This window comes from Phoenix dactylifera, chromosome 16 (assembly GCF_051530095.1).
Source record: "Phoenix dactylifera cultivar Ajwa chromosome 16, Ajwa_hap1_PhDact_Kaust_v1.1, whole genome shotgun sequence".
Lineage (NCBI taxonomy): Eukaryota > Viridiplantae > Streptophyta > Magnoliopsida > Arecales > Arecaceae > Phoenix > Phoenix dactylifera.
In genome coordinates this window covers 18237009-18258529 of record NC_143205.1, presented here as the reverse complement: position 1 = coordinate 18258529, position 21521 = coordinate 18237009, and the positions used below count along the sequence as shown (strand labels likewise).

General features: G+C 52.0%; 1 protein-coding gene, 1 non-coding gene and 1 pseudogene across 2 annotated transcripts; all 3 read right to left on the bottom strand.

Annotated features, from left to right (window-relative positions):
* TRNAT-CGU (transfer RNA threonine (anticodon CGU)) lies at positions 1 to 72 on the bottom strand. The gene has a single exon. It is a non-coding gene; the product is annotated as a tRNA-Thr (tRNA).
* Positions 73 to 4996: 4924 nt separating this feature from the next.
* Positions 4997 to 6761, bottom strand: LOC103701106 (HMG1/2-like protein). The gene is made up of 8 exons (XM_008783080.6): positions 6484 to 6761; positions 6331 to 6388; positions 6123 to 6236; positions 5961 to 6018; positions 5828 to 5872; positions 5619 to 5699; positions 5413 to 5511; positions 4997 to 5320 (listed from the first exon to the last, which is right to left on the bottom strand). The coding sequence occupies exons 2-8, from the start codon at positions 6378 to 6380 to the stop codon at positions 5300 to 5302; spliced, it is 468 nt and encodes a 155-aa protein (XP_008781302.1). The 5' UTR covers positions 6381 to 6388; positions 6484 to 6761; the 3' UTR covers positions 4997 to 5299.
* A 92-nt stretch (positions 6762 to 6853) lies between these two features.
* On the bottom strand, positions 6854 to 8439 carry LOC149751148 (mitogen-activated protein kinase kinase 5 pseudogene; annotated as a pseudogene).
* Between the last annotated feature and the right edge of the window lie 13082 nt (positions 8440 to 21521).

The window sequence follows — 21521 nt, the reverse complement described above, 5'->3', positions numbered from 1 at the left end:
AGCTCCCGGCGAGGATCGAACTCGCGACCTTTCGCTTACGAAGCGAACGCACTACCACTATGCTACGGAAGCAGGCACGCGACCGTAGTGAATATAACCATTATAAATAATAATTTCTTTGCACTGTTCCTTACCCAAAGTATCTTAGTATATCCGTGAACGGTTGGGGCATGATTTCCGATTAGAATAGGATCTTAAGGTGCATTCTGGAACATGAATATCAAACATGATATTTACCGAGCGTATCGAGTTATATTCTAAAGATAAGCCCCTGCTTAGCTTTTCAAAGTATTTTCTCGAGCTCCATTAGAATTTATTTTTTGTTGCATTTGTAGCTATGAAGATAGTACATTAATATGAATTTGGCTGTCAGGAAAAGAAATGTGGGTGCTTCTATTGCTCCATTGCTATTTAAGCTGAGAACAGGAGATAGGGAATGAGCTATATATGAAGTGAATTCTCTGCTTGTGAAGTTCAAAGATTCTCTCATGGTGTTCCTATGATGTAACTATGGGCTTCTGTTTGATTCTCTTCTGCACTGCTCTTTGGCTATACCCTCAGACCTATGAGCAAATGGCGTCGAATTAGCATTGCAATTTCTTCTGGAATCTGGCCAGCTCCCTCTACCAAGGAACTTATCCTGGGTTCTTGTGTTCTTTCAGGCTAAAATACAGATAACATCAAAGTATTAGATCTTGTGGTTACCGGCAGCATCGAGTTACATTACAAACCATCATAAATTAGACAAATTGAGTTGCAAATAGAACACGAGCACATGGAGCCAAACAAAAAAGAGGTCTTCAGAGAGAATGGTCAACATGCAGCTCGATGCGAACATGATCTCTGGTGGCATCCTTGTTTCTTGCATCAAGTGCGAACAACGCAGCATTTGGAATATTACAAGTAGCTGAAATTGGTACAAGTTTAGAACGCTAAGAGGAGAAAAATGAAAAAGATATGCATTAGAGCAGTCTCAATGTTGCATGGAATGGTATAGAATGTGCCCAATAAATAAAAAATGTCCCATGACCAGCTTTTGGTCATGTTGATATTGTCCATTAAAGAACAGAATGTGTCGGTACATCAATTCAGTGGCATTACCAAAAGATAGCAGATATCTTTTAGTGTCTGACAATTCAATCTCCAAAAATCCAACATTGAGGCCACTCCATAAAATACAAATGCATGAATATATTAGTAATGAATGAATAAATTAACAATTAGATTCAGCTGGCCAAGCAGTGGTACTGTTCACTATAAATTTCTGCTTCATGTCATCATACTAGAAGGAGAAGAAAAGGGCATCTCGTTTCAGTAAAAGCATGTGAACAATGAAGGATGAAACCATTTGGAACTTAAAACTATTTTGAGTTAAATTACATCCATTTGCGCTATGTTGTCCTTGGATATTGATATCCCAAAAGGTTTCGGAAAGTGTAGACATGCATGTCATGCATGTCTACACTTTAGGACACCATTTTTACGATGGCTAGTGCTCATGCATGTCATGCTGTCCAAATCCAGAAGTTTTTTTTTTCTCTTTTTTTTTTGGAGGAAAAGGAGGCAATGGAAGAAAAAGAATATACTCGCGCACAAAGCAATAAAATTCTGCAGGTAAAGACAACTTCCAGGAAGAAGATTTCTAGTCCGGCAACTACCAGGGCTTACAAGAAGGAGAAAGTTCAGTAGCAACCAGGAGTTTAGAGATCGCACCGAAGAAGGGATAAAAGCAACAGCACAGCCCAGCAAAAGGACTTGGAGATTCTCCAACTTAAGAAGTCGGCTGTCTGAGTCGCCTGTTGGCGAATCCAAAAGTAGCTAAATCCTTATGATCTCAAAGTGTATACCAGTCATTAAAGAGATGAATGACTTTGAAAATAATGGCAGAAGGCAAAAAGCGGCGTCTGAGAAAAATACGAGCATTTCGTTCTTGCCAACAGCTCCATATAACAGCAGCAATTAGCATAAGAATAGCAGGCTTTAATTCCTTTGAAAAATGTTTTTTTTTCCTCAATTTTAGGCAGACGTCCTGAAGGTCTCCTTTAGGGAGCAGGACTCCAAGAGATGACTCCCAACAGATGTGTGACTGATTCCACAGGGCAGTTGCAGAGGCTGCACCCCCCTCCATAGATTTACCCAGTTTCTATGACAACCTCTCTCTTGTTTAGTTTGTTCATAAGGTTTAGCCAAAGACAACATCTTACTTTTGGAGGGGCTTTGATCTTCCACCATGAGAGACAAATATCATTTGACACCCCTCGAATTAATGAAGCAATAAAGAGAAGAGATGAAGACACCTGAAACATTTATCAGTCAATTGATGGAATCCTGAATTGCACCCAGCTGAAATCCCTCAAGAAAAGCTTTTAACTGCTCAAGCTCCCTTTGAGCTACAATGGAAAGAGTTGAAGGGCATTTGAAACTCCATGAAATAGACCTGATATTGAAAAAAATTTCTCCAAAAGTGTTGGCACTCTAGATTTCAGAAATCTTAAACTATGAAGATATGAGGATAATATAGCCACATATATGAGCATGCACTGGATACCAAAGAAACAACGCTGCTGAAGCTATATTAAGCTATAGTGCTCTTTGTAAAGCATTATTCCGAATCATTCACATGCAGCAAGACTGGTGTGGCAGTTGCAATTTAAGGAGTTGAAAACAAATAAAAAAGGCAAAAAAGGGAAGGAAAACGGGCATTAGAGGATGTAAGCTTGCACCTCCATCATCAATGTATATGATGTATTGTGAAAGGTCTTGCTGTGTTGACAAGTAATTGGTTGTGAAGGAAACTAAATGTGCAAGACTTGCAAAGGCACCATGCATATATGGTGAATGTATAAGAGATCATTTAATTAAGCTTATACTAATGCCCATAACTTAGCTTCTAAAGAAGAAGAAAAAGATATCATAAATTGTATAAATGAACATCATGTAACAAGAATTAAGCAGGCTGAAATGACCCAGTTCATCAAGGATGAAATGCCATGTGCACTCTTTTGATTTGACATCATGGCACACATTTAAATATATTGATAAAAGGACCACTCTCATTCTTTTTCCGGACATTCCGAAACATTACATTGCGGTACATTACATACGGACCTAAACAACATTTTCAAAATGATGTTTGAGATGATCATATTAAGAGTAGATTTCCAAAACAATTGATGTTGAAATCTTTGACATCATAGTGAAATAACATTAACATCTAGATGCCTTCAAACAACCTCCGAGAATATTATTTTCACGACATTCATAAACAGGTGGCAGTGTTTGAATCTCAAATTAATACCATAACGAACAAAATTTGTAACTTATATATGTGATTTTTTGGTAAATGTATATTATATTTGTTGAGGCTTATTCCAGTAGCTGTTACTTTCATCATGCAGTTGATGATGATACAAAAATTTCTATCATAATCATGAAGTAATATCAGGATTAAATTTCTTTTCCAGAGAAGATGATATGTTTGCAGAACAATGACAGCATGCCAGAGACTGCCTTATGTTGGTTTTCGGAAATTATCTGAATCTGATTAGAAGCATGCAATCACTATATTGGATGGCATTCCTTATAACTCAGAAGGCTGTTTTCCGTTATTCCAGATCAAATTGTTGGTAATGAGTAATTTTGTCTGGTTAAGATTAATGCTAGATTTATCACCATCCACCATATAAGAATGAAGTGCCACCGCCAGGTATGGTCACCTCCAGTTTGTGATTCAATTATCAAAAGCTCCATAATCCTACATACCAAATTATTTCCTAATAAATTTGTTACATTTTAAAATAATCATTGCCAACCATTTTGATCTTATTGACACTTCAATATAGGTTTATAATTTAAAACATAGTAAACTCATGAACGGTAATACATGGCCAGAGCTGAGATGAGCTTCATTACCATTTAGCAATCATACGAGTCCCAAGAGCTCCCAGTCCTGATATTTTTCACCTTTAACTCCCGGTAGAACTTCTAGCGCATTTTCTTTGCCCATTGATCACTCCTAGTGCATTTTCTTGGTCATAACAACTGATGACTAAGCATTCAAAAGAATTCATCAGTCAGCTTATAATATCGGAGCTGAAACTCCAAAGCAGCTCATAGAATAAAAAAATGTCAGCAGAAAAAGATACGTAAGAGTCAAACCTGTTTCACCCAAGATGGAACAAGAGTAATTATTGTCCAAATAAGCAACAAAACTTCCTTGATAACATAATTATTGATCTTACGGAACCAGAAAGAACAGACCTTGGCATCATGTGGAAGTTTGCTGATAAAACGATTTGAAGAGGAAAAGGCTACTAAGGGCATACCAAGTATGGACAACCCCACGTCGCCAAGAACGGAAAAGACACCCTCGTATCCACAAACTCCGCCACATGAGGAAATTAAAAAAAAAAAAAAAGCCTGGCTTCCCGCGGCCACCCACTGTGCCTGTTTTTGATATGAACTTTAACGAGGAGACGAGAAAACGATGCGCGAACTTTAAAGGCCATGTGCGCTCAAAAGAGTAAACAGCACGAAATGTGACAGGGTACCAAATCAGAGACTTTCTTTAACAGATGCCTCCATTCCAGCGGCTCATGAGTGGAGACCGCTGCAGAGGTCGCATCTAATTAAGATGAAAGCAGGTACATTCGGTAAACCAAAACGATGGCTGGCTAGGAACCAGATACGTCCGATAAAGTTCAGAATCCCATTTCTTTCATCCCCAAGCTAGAGAACTCACACAGAAAAGACCAAGCCGCATTGCAAAACTAGAGACATTCAATCAAGAGCTACACACCCACATACAATTATAAGTTCCCACTTAACTTCAAGGAGACCACGGTAATGCTTCAACTTATACGAATGTGGCTTGTATATTAATATAGAACAAACAACAATTCACTGCTAGAAATAACTTGACATTTTTCTAACCAAGTCATAGCATCACCAGACCATTCAAATACAGAAAAATAATTAGAACATTAAGCACGAATACTAGAGGGGAGCACAGAGTGATACATATATTGCACCAAAATCAGCTCAAGAGTTAGATGAAAGTAGGTACAAGGTGGTGATGGACGGCGGAGATGCGACCGTCCTGCGTCCAGCCGCACATCTCACAAAAGAGTACAGTTCCCCACTGTAACAAAAGTGACAAATTCTGATATCTACTTCTAGATTTTTTTCCCCAAAAAGGAGTAAAAACAAAACGAGGGACAACCAAAAAAAAAAGGTAATAGAGGGGGAATCTTTAATGCGCGGTCCTTTGCTTCGCCTTCCACTATCGCCCTCCCACCACCTACTCCTCTTCCTCCTCTTCCTGCACCGAAAAAATGAAGGGTATAAATTAGAGGGAAAGAACAAATTACTGTCGGGTCCATTGAAATTTATCTCGGAAAAAAAAACCCTCACCCCTTCGCTCCCTTCTTCGTCATCCTCATCATCGTTCACCTCAGACTTGGACTTGTCGGATTCTTCTTCGTCATCGGCGTTTTTAGTTGGTCCCTCAGCCTATTTCACAGGAAAAGGGGGGGTTTAATTGATTAACGAATTAATTAAAAACAAAAGAATTTGAGACAAAAAATTATGATAATAAAAAAAATGATATAGATATGCACCGTTTTCTTATTGTAAGCGGCCATGTTCTTGGTGTATTCGGTCTTGTACTTGTTTGCCTTGGCCACGTAGGGAGCCTTCTCCTGGAATTTTACAAACAGATCCGACGAAACAAATTTTATGAAAAAAATTACTCAGGAAGACACCGACCTAATTTAGAGATCGGTCGTGACAGAATTATTGTTGATTTTTTTTGGGGAAAAATACTCACAGCCTCAGACAAGGATTTCCACTTATCACCTCCGGCTTTGCCAACCTATTATTTCAAAATCGAACAAAATAGGACCAAATTAAGAAGCGGAGAGATCTAGAGAAGGGGAAAAGAGAGCATATTTGATACTTACCACAGAGACCAGCTTATTATTTGGGTTCTTTTCCTTGAACTGCTTCCTGAACTCCTCCCTGCCGTCGAAAATCCAATCCGAAGAGAAAGCATAAAGATATATTCGTCGGAGAAAGAGATCTATGCCTAGAAAAAGACAAATAGATTATAAATCGTAGGTCACATGAAGACAAAGAAGGCGCTTGGCGGCCTCTTCGGTTTGTTCGGGTCCTTCCCGGCCTTCGCCTTCTTCACCGTCTTCTTCGCCTTCTCCGCCCCCCTCCTCTTCATCGAAAGCCTAGAAAACAAAAACCAACCATCTCAGATCTCGAAACTCTAGATCGAAAACCCGAGCAAATAAGATCGAAATCGTTGGCGCAAAAGAAACGAACTTAGTGTCGGCCTTCTTCGACGTGTCGGCCTTCGACCTCCCACCTTTCATGGCGAAATCTGCAAGAAATTCGATCAGATCCGCGAGAAATCGTCGAAAACAAGCCCAAAACGGCAGAAATCGGTGGGGAAAGCGATGCAAAAAGGGGGCTTACCTTAGGGTTAGGGTTTCGTCGAGCGAGGCAGAAAAGGAAAGGACGAGGAGAGAGAGAGATGTCGTTCTAAGTGGCGATGGGATGAGATAAGGGAGGGCGTAGGCGTGGGGGGATAAGAAGGGGAGAGGAGGAAGGGGCGCGAGGGCGTGGGGGGAAATTAAAATCCAATGGACGGAGGGCGAAACGGTCTGGGAGTTTGGGCGGGATTTGAAATCTTTCCTCCACATCACCGATCCGTGTGATCGCCTCCCATTCGCTCCCTCTCGCTTTCTCTCTTCTCTGTGCTTCCCTTCTAGCCTTCGCCGCCCCTCTGTATACCAGGCTTGGAACGAGGTGGAGCCACGTGTCTACCATCGGATCTGGGCCCCGCTAGATCTCCACCACGCGTTGGTCTCTTATTGACAGAGTTACAAAATTGTCCCTGTGGATAACTCTTGATTCCGGCCGTTGATTCGGGAAAGGGAACATCGGATGGGCGGCGGGTGATGGGGAGTACCGTGGGTAGCATTCGGTGGTCCTGATGAGTGCAGGGGACAATTGGTGCAGTCCGTATCCGGTGTGGCCAGTGATGGGCATCGGGCCGTGCCGGGCCGGCCCGGCCCAGGCCCACTAGGCCACGGACTAAACGGGCCGTGCCTGGCCCGGCCCGCTTCGTTAGCGGGCCGTGTCGGGCACGGCCCGCTCAGCGAAAAACCGAAGCCCGGCCCGGCCCAAGGCCCGTGGATTGGCGGGCTGGGCTCAGCACGGCACGAGACGGGCCGTGCCAAGCACGGCCCGTAACGGGTCGAGACGGGAGGCCACATGAGGGAGACCCAGTCCCCCTGGCGGCCGATGTTCTCGTCGAAGGGGAAGCGGCCAAGGTAGAACTCGAGGATGCTGAGGCCGAAGCTCCAAATGTCGCCGGCGTAGCCGTTGTAGATGCCATAGTTGAGGTCGGTGTTGATGCGCTCGGGGCTCATATAGGCGACGGTCCCGACGGAGGAGTTGCAGGGGTCCATGGTCTGGGCGAGGATCCGACCGACGCCGAAGTCGGCGATCTTGACCTGGCGGGCGGAGTTGATGAGGAGGTTGGAGGGCTTGATGTCGCGGTGGACGATGCGCTGGCGGTGGAGGTAGGCCAATCCGGCAAGCACCTGGCGGGCGACGTGGGCGAGGAAGAGCTCGGAGGAGATGCGGCGGCCCTCGAGGGATCCCCCGTCCATGTACTCGAGGAGGATTTGGATCTCGCCGGCGTGGTCGTACATTCCGTGGCACCGGACGACGTACGGGTTATCGGCGGTGCGGAGGATCTCGATCTCATGGCAGATCTGTCGGCGGACGGCGTCCTCGTGGTTGCCGTAGATGATCTTGAGGGCGTAGATCCGTCCGGTGGGGCGCTGCCGCACCATCCAGACGGTGCCTCCGCTGCCGCTGCCGATGCGTCGGAGGCGCTCCAGGTCGGAGAGGACCGGGATCTGGGAGGATGCAGTGGGAGGGGTGGCGGAGGTGGGCGGCGGGAGTGGCAGTGGCATCGCGAGGGAAGCGTCCCGCTGGGGCAGGGGGAGGGTCAGGTCGGGCCGTACCAGCCCAGGCCCTAATGGGCCATGCCGGGCTCGGCCCGCGGGCCAGAAAATGGCAACCCAGCACGGCCCCCTTTAATGGGCCGTGCCAGGCACGGCCCGATACTGTAGCACGCGGGCCGTGCCAGGCACGGCCCGGCCCAGTGCCTAACTCTAGGTGTGGCTTCTGTTTGGATTCCAAGTGGACATTTGATCGGTTTATATTGATATTTTTCATGCTAACCAGCGAGGCCATCGTCATCCTCCAATTTCAATTGCCTTGCATCAGGATGGACACTTATCCAATTTTGCCTATACAGATATACCCTTTTAGCCTTACTATTTCTGGAAAAATTTGTCCAATTTGGGCTAGTTATTTTAATCATTGATGTTGGATATGTTGCTGGAAATTGGACCCGGAGGCAATCTTCGGTCGAAGAGAGGGAGCGGATGTGAGTCCTCACGGCGGGGCGGTGGTCCGTCGGCGGGCGGCGTCCTCTGTCTGGGTGCCTGCACACGAACCGGTGGCCGGGTTTTCCGGCGCCGGCCCTCCGACGGTCAAGTCAGTGAGGGGGGCAAATAGTATGGAGAAGGAAGATAAACAGTGAATTTTTGGGGGTACCAATGTTTTCTCCTTCTTGAGAGGCCAAGGCTCCCTTTTATATGCGGGGGTCGGTTTACCTGTGATGTAACAGGGAGAGGCCGTAGTATGGCTCGGCATGTTGTTTAGGTCGGTGCTCGGTCAGGCGAATCATTGCACTGATGTTGGCGGTATGGCCGAGATCAGAGACTTATCATAGTCGACTAGACCCTGCTGGGTCGATTTGCCGTGGAGAGCTGGGGATCCGTAGATGTCAGGAGCCACGCGCATTTATTATGGAGTAAGCCGGAGATCCGCATTAATGGTGGAGTAAGCCGGAGATCCGCATTAATGGTGGAGTAAGCCGGAGATCCGCATTTATTGTTGAGTGTGCCGGAAGATTACAGCGGCCATGCGCAATAAATGCCGGAGGGATGTTAGAGTACGGTCCTCGGACATCGGGGTTTCTCTTAGGTCGGAGGTCTCGGGGTCGGTCGTCTCGTGGCCGAGCGTTCCGAGGTCGGACGCCGACTTCTGCTGTCCGGGGTCGGAGGTTGTACGGCTTCTCTGGGGCATTTATGTCATTTGGGGGGAAACTTTATTCCCCCCAACACTACCCCCCGACTTCCGAGTTCGAGCGGCTTGTGGGGCTCGGACGTGGGAAGTAAAATCTGTCACTAAGGTTGGGGGGAAGGTCTCGCCCGCCCCCTTGTGCTTTCCGGAGTCTTCATGGTGAGATATGCGCCCTCGTCTCGAGGCTGCTTTATTCGGTGAGCTAATGATGGGGCTCGTATCATCATGCTTCTTGAATCGCCAGGATCATTTTACGGCGGATTAATGAGGGGGGACCTCGAGCTCGTCGAGGCGATGTCTCGATTCCGTAATCGACGCTTCTGGCTCATTAATGAGTGTGCCGTTACGGGGTTTGAAACGGACACGCGGCGCGACCCGAGGTCGGACGCTTTCGATTTCATGTTACTGGATCATAATTCCGAAGAAGTGGAGGCCTCATCGGGGCTCCACGTGTCCCAGATCTTATTAAACGAGGGGAGCGGGGGTTACGTCCGCTCGTTCCTCAGGACGATTTGATTCTGTGGACCCATGATGAGGCCCCGAGATCCGATGGGACAACGCTTCGATTTCGTATCCGATTTATTAAACCGGAGTGAATACGGTGCCTCGGCTTCCGAGGTCGACACGTGGCGCAACTCGGTCGGGGGGATGAGAACCGACCCCGTCGATCTGGGTCGTCAGGGGGGTCCATATAAACCCCACGAGTCTGCCCTAAAGGTCTTGCTTGGCTGCCTCTTATTTTCGTCGTCTTTCCCCCCTGCTTCCTCCCTCAGCTGAATCTTGCTGGTGGTGCCCGGAGCGATTTTCGGCAATGTCCAGTAGGTTTTCTTCCTGTTTTCACTAGGGTTTCCTCTTTTTTCCTCCTCGTCAACTTCCATTTTCTACTCTTAATTTTTGCTCCACTCTTCCGTGAGAATGGGTTCCAGTCCCGAAGAGGTTGGGTCGAGTCTGTCGGGAGAGGAGCTGGAGTTAATCCGCTCCCGCTTCTTCTTCCAGCCCGGGTTTCGCCTTGAAACCGCAGGGCCGGAAGACAGGGTGACGCAGCCGCCCCCAGGTCGGATCGCGGTCTACCGCGAGACACTTTGGGCGGGCCTGCGTTTTCCTGCCCATGAGTTCGTGATCGACTTACTGGCCGAGTACCAGCTCGTCCCGGCGCAGTTAGCTCCGAACTCATGGAGGACCATAATCGGGTTTTTATCCCTGTGCCTCGGGCACGGGATCCCGATTTCGGTAGGCCTTTTTCGTCGGTGTTTTCTGTTAAAGAAAAACCCGGCGGACGTAGGGTGGTTGTACTTCGCCTTTCGGGGCGGTATGTCACTCTTCCGGGGCGCCCCTTCCTCGATCCACGAGTGGAAGAGGAAGTTTTTCTTTCTGGCGTCTGTGGCGCCTTGGGGGTTTGAGCCGAGGTGGGGACACCCACGGCTGAAGGCCCTCAACAGACTCTCCGAGCCCACGGGGAGGGAGCTGAGGATCCTAGACTCTGTGCGAGCCCTCGGGAGGGGCAACGACCTGACCGAGCTCCTGCGGGAGGACGCCCTGGCGAGCGTGGGTCTGAGCTCGGCGCGCCCCGAGGGTAAGGGCGGCTACGTTATTTTCATTCTTTGTCTTTCGCTTTTACTGCCACTGGCCTGACACTTAACAAAATTTTTGATTTCAGATATTCCCCGTATGCCGACCAGTAACACGTCGCTTTTTTCCCGCCTGAGGAGGCGGGAGGCCGAGGCCGGGGGGGCTAATCCCCAGCCTCGGAGGAGGGCGAGGACAGACGGCGCTTCCTCGTCGGCCGGGACGAGTGGCCCCGAGGCGGGGGCCCCTGCGGCCGACCCGAGGCGGGAGCGGGTGGTCAGTGGTGCGGGCCCATCGGCCCCTCCTTGCCCTGCCCCCCTTGCCCGGCGGGGGGAATCGTCCGTGGCCCGGCCGCAGCAGCCAGGACCCGGGCCTGCCCGAGGCCCCGAGGCGAGCGGCTCCGGGACCTCGGGTTCGATCGTGCCGAGTTCTTCCCGAGCTTTCCGAGAAGAGTCGGTTGAGCCGGACTCTTCCATTCCTGAGGGGAGCTCGGCCTTTCAGGACGCCGAGGTCGCACGCTCCATGTTGCGGCGTGCAGTGCTTCCAGCGGACCGGGCCGTGTTCCGGAGGATTTCGCTGGAGGAGGTCGCCGGCAGTGCTTACTGCAGCACGGCCCGGGTAAGTTCCCTTCTTAATTTTCCGGAGTTATTAGCGTGCATACGTGCCTTTCAACTCACAATACCCTCGCTTCTTCTTTTTTTTTTTTTTTCAGCATATTCTCGAGCTCGACACCATGGCGTTCCTCGCCCACGGGTATCGGGAAGAAGTTCGGCAGCTCGGCCAGCAGCTGGAGCCGGCCAAGAAAAGAATCGCCGAGCTAGAAGCGGTGTCGGCCGCTGCCGAGGCTCGGTGGGCGGCCGCCGAGGCTCGGTGGGCGGCCACCGAGGCCGAGCGTCTTGCCGTGGTGGGGGCGCTTGAGGAGGAGAAGGCGGCTCACGCCATGACCAAGGCAACCATGCGCGGCACGGAGGCGCGCTTGGGGGAGGTCCAGGCCAGGGTCGCGGCCCTCGAGTATGAGGAGAGGGCCCTTCGCCTCCGACTCGAGCAACTTGAGGCCCGGGAGAGGAGGGCTCTCGAACGAGCCGAGCACGCCGTGGAGCTCTTCAAAGAGTCGCAAGAGTTCCGCGACATGTTGGAGGAGGAGACGGTCGACGGTTTCCTTCGAGGCTTCGAGAACTTCCGAGAGCAGGTGCGCCTGTACTGCCCTCAGTACGACTTCTCGACGGTCCGTCCGAGGGAGGACCGGGGCTGGGGGTCCGACGTGCGAGCCCTTCCCACCATCCTGACATCCGAGGCGGGAATATATGAGCAAGACCCCGCCGAGCCTTCGACGGGGGTAGCCGAGGCGGACGGTGTCATGGAGGTGGCTCTGGCGGCCGAGACGGACGCTGTCCCGGAGGTGGTGCCCGAAGCTCCTGCTCCCGACCCCGAGCCTGTTCCGGAGGAAGGTCTTGAGGTCATCAATGTGCCGGACGACCCCCCGGATGTGGCTCCCGCCGCTTAGGACTTAGCATATTTTTCTTTTCTTTTTCATTGTATCCGGGGTCGGCCCTTGAGCGGCCGACTTCCAATTTTGTAATTGGCCTTCCGGCCCTTTGTTAATGAAAAAGTATTTTTGCCATTCCGTGTTCATCTTTCCCTCTGTTGTCGTGACCGAGGCCAGGGCCTTAGCGAACCGCCTCGATGGCCTAGCTTTGCATTTTAATTTTCGGGCTGCTTAACGAAGTTGTCCTTCTTCCCGGGCTACGTCTTAGCCTTCTCGGGTTCCAGTCATCCCGACGAAGAGGAGCTCCGAGTCTTGAGTTTTTTAGAAAATTTCTCTAAGTCCTATAGCTCGGATTTGGGAGTCATGGAGGTCATTGCGTTTAGCCTTTAGGGGAGTCCCAAGGCATCGAGGTCGGGCCTTAGCCCTTTAACTAAGACCGGACTAGGTCTGTGCGTGCCGCTAATCGGGGAGTTTAGTCGGGTCTCCGAACTTAACTCCAAACCCCTCAGAGGGAGCGCGGGCCAATAGGCAGGTTATTACCGACGGTTTTCGTAGTTATTGTTCTCGGACTCTGCCGAGGCTTCGGTGAGCAAGGCTGGGTTTCCAGAGATTGCCTTGGTACCCGCGTTTGGCTGGCACATTCGTGGCCGGGACCACTTTTTCAGCCGGACGTAGGAGTTTACGTCGAAGAGCCGAGTTGGGCACTAATTTATGAAATCCTCTGTACCAGTTTCGGAGGCTTGACGAACGGTGCATGCATAATGTAATTAGGAGGTCGATCCTAAGCCGACCCGTTAGAGAGGCCCGACTTTGGGGCGAGATAAGGCTCCAACATTAAGATTCCGCTCAGCAATATGTAAATAAAATTTGACAAGGAGGGCGTCCAGTTGAATGTACCTCTTTCATTCTCAGAGTTATGCTTCGCATGGTGGAGTAGGCTGCTTCCCTTCCTCGTCGACCTGCGGAGTCATTTTTGACTTTAAGGGGGCTCGGGCTTCTCACGGACCCGACAGCACCCGCCGAGGTTGAGAGGGCTTGGGGAGACTTTATTGATTTGTAGCTCTTTGCGAGGTCGAGGGAGTTTGAGACCCTGTGGTCGGACCTCGGGGCACCTCAACTTTGGTCGAGGGGTCTTGTGTCAAGTCGGCGGGTCTGCGGACGCTTTGCTGACCTGTGGTACCTCCCGAAGTCGAGGGAGTCTGATTCTCTACGGTCGACCCTCGGGGCATCCCGACCTTAGTCGAGGGGGCGCTACGGGGGGCCGCGAAGGTACTACCCCGTTGTTGGTGATGAGCGCCACGGGAGGCCGCGAAGGTACTACCCCGTCTTTCCGAAGTGTCGAGGGGTCTGGGTACGCACTGTCGACACTCGGGGCATCTCGACCTTAGTCGAGGGATCGCTCGCTTCGGGGATCGGGGATCGTCGACCGCTCCTGGGGGTCCACTTCGTGGCGCCCCAGGTGGAGCCACCCTTTCCACCCCTCACGGCGCCTTCCCGAGGTCGAGGGAGTCTGGTTCTCTACGGTCGACCCTCGGGGCATCCCGACCTTAGTCGAGGGAGCGCTACGGGGGGCCGCGAAGGTACTACCCCATTGTTGGTGATGAGCGCCACGGGGGGCCGCGAAGGTACTACCCCGTCTTCCCGAAGTGTCGAGGGGTCTGGGTACGCACTGTCGACACTCGGGGCATCTCGACCTTAGTCGAGGGATCGCTCGCTTCGGGGATCGGGGATCGTCGACCGCTCCTGGGGGTCCACTTCGTGGCGCCCCAGGTGGAGCCACCCTTTCCACCCCTCACGGCGCCTTCCCGAGGTCGAGGGAGTCTGGTTCTCTACGATCGACCCTCGGGGCATCCCGACCTTAGTCGATGGGGCGCTACGGGGGGCCGCGAAGGTACTACCCCGTTGTTGGTGATGAGCGCCACGGGGGGCCGCGAAGGTACTACCCCGTCTTCCCGAAGTGTCGAGGGGTCTGGGCACGCACTGTCGACACTCGGGGCATCTCGGCCTAAGTCGAGGAATCCTGCTCCATTCCACGTCTCATCGTCTTGCGATTCTTCCCGAGGTCGAGGGAGTTTGGGACTCTACGGTCGAGCCTCGAGGCATCCCGATTTTGGCCGGGGAATCTGAGGATCACAGACGACCCAATATTAAAAGAGGATTACAGTTATCAAGGTGAGAGAAATATTTGCAGAAAAAGGAGCTGAGTCCATTGTCCTGATTGTTTTGAACCCCTTAGGGTTTCATTGGTAATACATCCGTAGATTCTCGGAGTTCCAGCTTCGTGGGATCAGAGTCCCCTCCAGGGACTTCAATTTGTACGCCCCTGGTCGTTGTACCCGGGCGATTTGATACGGCCCTTCCCAATTTGGGGCGAGCTTTCCTTGCTCGGTCGGTTGAGAAGCCTCGGCTCTCCTGAGGACGAGGTCCCCTACTTTGAAGAGCTTGGGCTTGACTCTGGAGTTGTAGTATTGGGCCGTTCGCTGTTGGTATCTCGCCATGCGAACCCGGGCGATCTCTCTCGTTTCTTCGACAAGGTCCAAGTTGCTCCTTAGCTGGGAAGAGTTGGTGTCGGGGTCGTAATGCTCCACTCTGGGAGAAGGCAGGCCGATCTCCAACGGGATGACGGCCTCAGTGCCGTATGCTAGGTTGAAGGGGGTCTCTCCCGTGGGTAGTCAGAACGTGGTCCGGTACGCCCAAAGGACATTGTACAAGTCCTCGACCCACTGTCCTTTGGACCGATCAAGCCTAGCTTTAAGTCCCTGCAAAATAGTTCGGTTAGTTACCTCAGTTTCCCCGTTTGTCTGGGGGTGAGCGACCGAGGTGAAACGGTGATCAATGCCGAGTTCAGAGCAAAATTTCCTGAAATGAACATTGTCAAATTGTCGACCATTGTCAGATATAAGGATACAGGGTAGTTCGAATCTGCATATTATGGACTTCCACACGAAGTCCCGCATCTTTTGCTCGGTGATCCGGGCAACGGGTTCGGCCTCGACCCATTTGGTGAAGTAGTCGATGGAGACGACCAGGAACTTTCTCTGTCCGGTGGCCAGGGGAAAGGGCCCCAGGATGTCGATCCCCCATTGGGCAAACGGCCAGGGGGCGATGATGGAGGTCAGCAGAGCTGAAGGTCGGCACTGGATATTGGCGTTTCGTTGGCAATGATCGCACTTGCGGACGAAATCTGTTGCGTCCTTCTGGAGTGTGGGCCAGTAGTATCCCTGCCGCAGGATCTTATGGGCCAAGGCTCGACCCCCTAGGTGATTTCCGCAGATCCCTTCATGGACCTCTCGGAGGGCGTAGTCCGCCTCGGAGGGGCGGAGGCATCTGAGAAGGGGAGAAGTAAATGATTGTCGATAGAGTTTATTCTCGTACAAGACATACCGGGGAGCCTGGCGCTTGATTCGACGAGCCTCCGTCTCGTCATGAGGTAGGGTTCCGTCCTGAAGGTAGCAGATGAGCCCATCGATCCAACTTGGCTCGGAGTCGACGTACATGGTAGGCTCGGGTTCCTCCGTGCTGGGGGTCTGAAGATACTCGAGCGCTGTTCCCTTGGGAAGCTCGCTCATGCGGGAGGTGGCCAGTTTGGATAGCTGGTCTGCCCTGAGGTTTTCCGCTCTGGGAATGTACTGAATATTAAAAGAATTCAGGGCAGATGTGAGTTCCCGCACCTTTTGGAGATACTTTTGCATGGATGGCCCTTTAGCTTCAAAATCTCCTTGGACCTGGTTCACCACCAGCTGGGAGTCGCTGAAGGCCGTCAGATCTCCCACTTTTAGTTCTCTCGCCAGCTTGAGCCCGGCGATGAGAGCCTCATACTCGGCCTCATTGTTCGAGGCCGGGAACTCGAGGCGCAGAGCTTGCTCAGCCACCACTCCATCTGGACTGGTGAGGATAAGTCCGGCCCCGCTGCCCCCCGGGGTCGAAGACCCATCCGAGTGCAGGACCCATGGCTGCTTCGGGGTCTCCTCCACGGACTCAGATGGCAGCTCGGGGTCGTCCGGAAGGGTGCACTCCACGATGAAGTCGGCGAGTATCTGAGCTTTGATAGCCAGCCTGGGCCGATATTCGAGGTCAAATTCCCCGAGCTCGACCGCCCATTTGGCGACCCTCCCCGTACGATCCGACCTCTGCAATATTTGCTTCATGGGCTGGTCGGTCAATATAGCTATCGTGTGGGCTTGGAAGTAAGGCCTGAGTCTCCGAGCCGAGATGATGAGAGCGAAGATGGTCTTCTCAAGTTTAGAATATCGGGTCTCGGCATCCCTGAGAACCCGGCTGGTGTAATAGACCGGCTTTTGGAGCTTGTCCTCTTCCCGGATGAGAACTGAGCTCACTGCGGCTGGGGAGACGGCCAGATATAAGTAAAGGACCTCGCCTTTCCGGGGCTTGGTGAGCAGCGGGGGAGAAGCCAGAAGGCTCCGAAGCTCTTCAAAGGCCTGCTGGCATTCTTCTGTCCACCGGAAATCTTTCGGCCGTTTGAGGCTCTTGAAGAAGGGGAGGCAACGCTCGGCCGACCGAGAGACGAACCTTCCCAGGGCGGCTACCCGCCCCGCGAGCCGCTGCACCTCCTTAATTGTCTTTGGAGGCGACATCTCTTGCAGTGCCCGGATATTCTCCGGGTTGGCCTCAATTCCGCGCTGGGTCACTATGAAACCCAGGAACTTGCCCGAGGTGACCCCAAACGCGCACTTCGCCGGATTGAGTTTCATTTGATATTTTCTGAGCTTGGCGAACGTCTCGTCGAGATCGGCTATGTGGTGTTCCGCCGCTCGGCTCTTCACCAACATGTCGTCCACGTAGACTTCCATGTTCCGGCCGATCTGGTCTTTAAAAATCTGGCTGACCAGCCTCTGATAGGTGGCCCCAGCGTTTTTCAGGCCAAAGGGCATCACCTTATAGCAGTAGGTGCCCTTGTCGGTGATGAAGGCCGTCTTCTCCTCGTCTTCTGGCGCCATTCGGATTTGATTGTATCCTGAAAAGGCGTCCATAAAAGTTAGCAGTTGGTGTCTCGAGGTGGAGTCGACGAGCTGGTCGATGCTCGGGAGGGGGAAACTGTCTTTTGGGCAGGCCTTGTTCAGGTCGGTGTAGTCCACACACATACGCCATTTTCCGTTGGCCTTCTTTACGAGGACTATGTTGGCGAGCCAGTCCGGGTAGGAGACCTCCCGGATGAAGCCGGCTCCGAGGAGTTTGTCCACCTCCTCGGCCACAGCTCGTTGTCGCTCGGGGGCGGAGCCTCTTTTCTTCTGCTTTACAGGCTTGCTGGTTGGTTTCACCTGAAGTCGGTGGACCATGACCTCAGGGTCAATTCCTGGCACGTCCGCGGGCGACCAGGCGAAGACGTCGGCATTATCCCGCAGGAAGCTGACGAGGCGATCCCTCTCATGGGCGCCGAGGCCGGAGCCGACCTGCACGGTTAGCTCGGAAAAATTTTCTCGTAGTGGGATTTGAATAAGGAGCTCACCGGGCTCTACTTGCTTCTTCCAGGGGGTGTCCCTCGCATCGAGGGTTTCTATGGGGAGTGAAGGGCGCGTCGGGCGGTCTGGCGCCTCAGCTGGTTGTTTCACTGTGTGGGCCGCCATGTAGCATTGCTTGGCGACCAGTTGGTCTCCGCGGACCTCGCCTACTCCTTGGTCGGTGGGGAACCGCATGAGTAAATGGCGAGTTGAAACCACGGCTCGAAGGGTGTTTAACCCTGGGCGCCCAAGGATGGCGTTGTAGACCGAGGGCAGACGGACCACCAGGAAGTCCATCCTCACAGTGCTCTCCCGGGGGGCGAGGCCAACTGTGACAAGGAAGCTAGCCTCACCTTCAACCGAGACCGCATCTCCGGTAAACCCGACTAGCGGGGCACTGATTCTCCGGAGATGTCCTTCTGTCAACCCCATTTTTTGGTAGGCGTGGTAGTACAAAATGTTGGCTGAACTTCCATTGTCAACTAGGACACGCTTTACATCAAACCTATTTACAATCATTGAGATGACCACAGCGTCATCGTGAGGGGTCTCGACCCCTTCTAAGTCCTCGTCCGAGAACGAGATGACTTCATCGGTACGTGGGCGCTTCGGGGGTGTTCCCTGGGCGGCCGTTCCTGCCGAGGCCCGCCCGATCATGTTGATGGTGCCGGCGATGGGCCTGTTGTCGCCTGGATTTTCGGTTGATGCGACATTCTCCGCCGGCCTTCTTTCCTCAGGTCGATTCCTCACGAACCGGTTGAGTACTCCCCGTCGGATGAGCGCTTCTATCTCGTCCCGGAGTTGGAAGCAGTCCTCCGTGTCGTGCCCACGGTCTCGGTGGAAGCGGCAATACTTCCTGGTATTTCGGGAAAATCCCGTGTCTCGCATAGGAGGCGGGGGTCGGAAGAAGTCCCGACCCTCAATTTCCATCAGGATCTCGGCCCGGGGAGCATTAACGGGTGTATAGTTCTCGTACCTCGCCTGGTACATCCGGGGCCGTGGTGGAGACCTCGGACGAGGAGGTGTCCTCTGCTGAGGTCGCCCCTGCTGACGGGGCGGACTCCTCAGTCTGGGGAGATTTTTCTCTCTGCGGGGCGACCGGCTCCTTTGTCGGCCGCGTTCCTCGCGGCGTTTCTTCTGTTTCTTCGAGGCGGGCTCAATTGCTCCCCGCCTGGAGGTGACTGCCTCCTCGGCCTTGGCGTACTTCCGGGCTCGGGCCAGCATTTCGGTGAAGTCGGCCGGAAAGCTTTTCTCGATGGAGAAGAGGAATCGGTAAGAGCGAACCCCAGTCTTCAAAGCCGACATGGCTATCGACTGGTCTAGCTCGCGAACCTCCCATGTGGCGGCGGTAAAGCGGTCCAGGTACTCTTTGAGGGACTCCCCCTCCTTCTGCTTGATGTCCAGGAGGGAGTCTGATGTCCGTCGCTGGCGCCGGCTGGCAGCAAAGTTGGTGGCGAACTGCCTGCCGAGCTGCTCAAAAGAGGACACCGTGTTCGGCTTCAGTCCAGAAAACCAAAGCCGGGCGGTCCCTCGGAGGGTTGCTGGGAAGGCCTTGCAAAGTATGGCCTCCGAGGACCCTTGTAGGGCCATGAGGGCCCGATAACTCTCCAGGTGGTCAAGGGGGTCGGTGATTCCGCTGTAGGGCTCCACCTGAGGCATTTTGAACCTCGCGGGAACCGGCTCGTCCTCGATCTGGCGGGAGAAGGGGGACTTGGTAGTGAACTCAAAGTCCCCTTCCTGTCTTGCCTTCTTGCTGTGGAGTGCCGCGATCTGGCGCTCCAGATGCTCAACTTTTCGGTCAAGCTCCCCCACCCGTGGGATTGTCGCTGTGGTTTGCGCCAGCCCACGGCGGTCCGGGGCTGACTCCGCCTCAGAGAGTTGGGGTCTCCGGTCGAAACCTTCTCCCGGTGACTCTCTCTGGGGAGAAGCTCGTTCTCCATTGTTGGCTCTGGAGGAGCCATGCAAATTTTGGCTGGGGAGAACCGGGCCGTTGGGGAGACACTCCGGCGGGGCCTGGGCCTGCGGGGGAAGTGAGGGTAAAGCCTCCTCGCGCCGTAGACCTTGAACGACGGCGGCCAGGGCCTGGACTTGCTGCACCAGGGCGTTAAACTGTTCCGGCTGGACCTGAGGAACTGGATCAGCTGGAGTTGGAGAATTCTGGACGGAGTGTCCAGGACTTTGCGGGGGACGCCGGGAGATGTTAGAGGCTCCCTTACTTCTCAACTTCATGACTGCTACTCGGTCCCTTCCTCTAGCGCCAACTGTTGCTGGAAATTGGACCCGGGGGCAATCTTCGGTCGAAGAGAGGGAGCGGATGTGAGTCCTCACGGCGGGGCGGTGGTCCGTCGGCGGGCGGCGTCCTCTGTCTGGGTGCCTGCACACGAACCGGTGGCCGGGTTTTCCGGCGCCGGCCCTCCGACGGTCAAGTCAGTGAGGGGGGCAAATAGTATGGAGAAGGAAGATAAACAGTGAATTTTTGGGGGTACCAATGTTTTCTCCTTCTTGAGAGGCCAAGGCTCCCTTTTATATGCGGGGGTCGGTTTACCTGTGATGTAACAGGGAGAGGCCGTAGTATGGCTCGGCATGTTGTTTAGGTCGGTGCTCGGTCAGGCGAATCATTGCACTGATGTTGGCGGTATGGCCGAGATCAGAGACTTATCATAGTCGACTAGACCCTGCTGGGTCGATTTGCCGTGGAGAGCTGGGGATCCGTAGATGTCAGGAGCCACGCGCATTTATTATGGAGTAAGCCGGAGATCCGCATTAATGGTGGAGTAAGCCGGAGATCCGCATTAATGGTGGAGTAAGCCGGAGATCCGCATTTATTGTTGAGTGTGCCGGAAGATTACAGCGGCCATGCGCAATAAATGCCGGAGGGATGTTAGAGTACGGTCCTCGGACATCGGGGTTTCTCTTAGGTCGGAGGTCTCGGGGTCGGTCGTCTCGTGGCCGAGCGTTCCGAGGTCGGACGCCGACTTCTGCTGTCCGGGGTCGGAGGTTGTACGGCTTCTCTGGGGCATTTATGTCATTTGGGGGGAAACTTTATTCCCCCCAACAGGATATATTAATGGAAGACTCGATGAAAAGAGGTGGACAATGGAACAAATCGATGAGAAGATTATACAAGCTTAGCAACGGATTAAGATCCAACGAGTAGATGGATGCGATAGTTGTTAGCCCTTTTTCTTTTTTACAGCATCCATGCACCATTTTGATTATTATTTGATGATTTGTATTAAGTCTATGACATGTTTTTACCAATAAAAAATAAGTGGAATTGATTATAAAAAGCTTACATTTCATCTTGTATTTTGAAAATCAATGTAGAAAATTTCGAGTTCATCATCTAAGAGACTTGACAGGTTATGATGGATCAAAGGGTGCCAACTACTTGAGTTGGTAAAGTCTACAGGAGATTTAGGTTCAAATCCCACCCTGGCCTTAATTTATAAAAGCATTCTTGAATATAAAAAAAAGCAAAAAAAGAGTAGACCATGCAACTTGCCCTTTAGCTTGATATAGACGTGAGATAGTTTAGATCAAAGGGATTCATGAAGCACCCCCGAATCTCATGCTAAATCATGCTCGTAGTCATATAATGTGCTGCTATGATAGGTGAGTCTCTAGATCCACAGGTATACAACCAAAGATGTCAAGTTCAATCTCATTGACAAAATATTGTATATATCTAATTTTAGAGTTCCTTGACAAGAGTTAGATGTGATGATATCAAAGTATGTGTAACGCTATCTTAATTATATGACCACTATGCATTTTATTAATATGAGATAGGGTTAACTGGCCGCCGAAATTGCTATGACTCGAGTTTTTTTTGT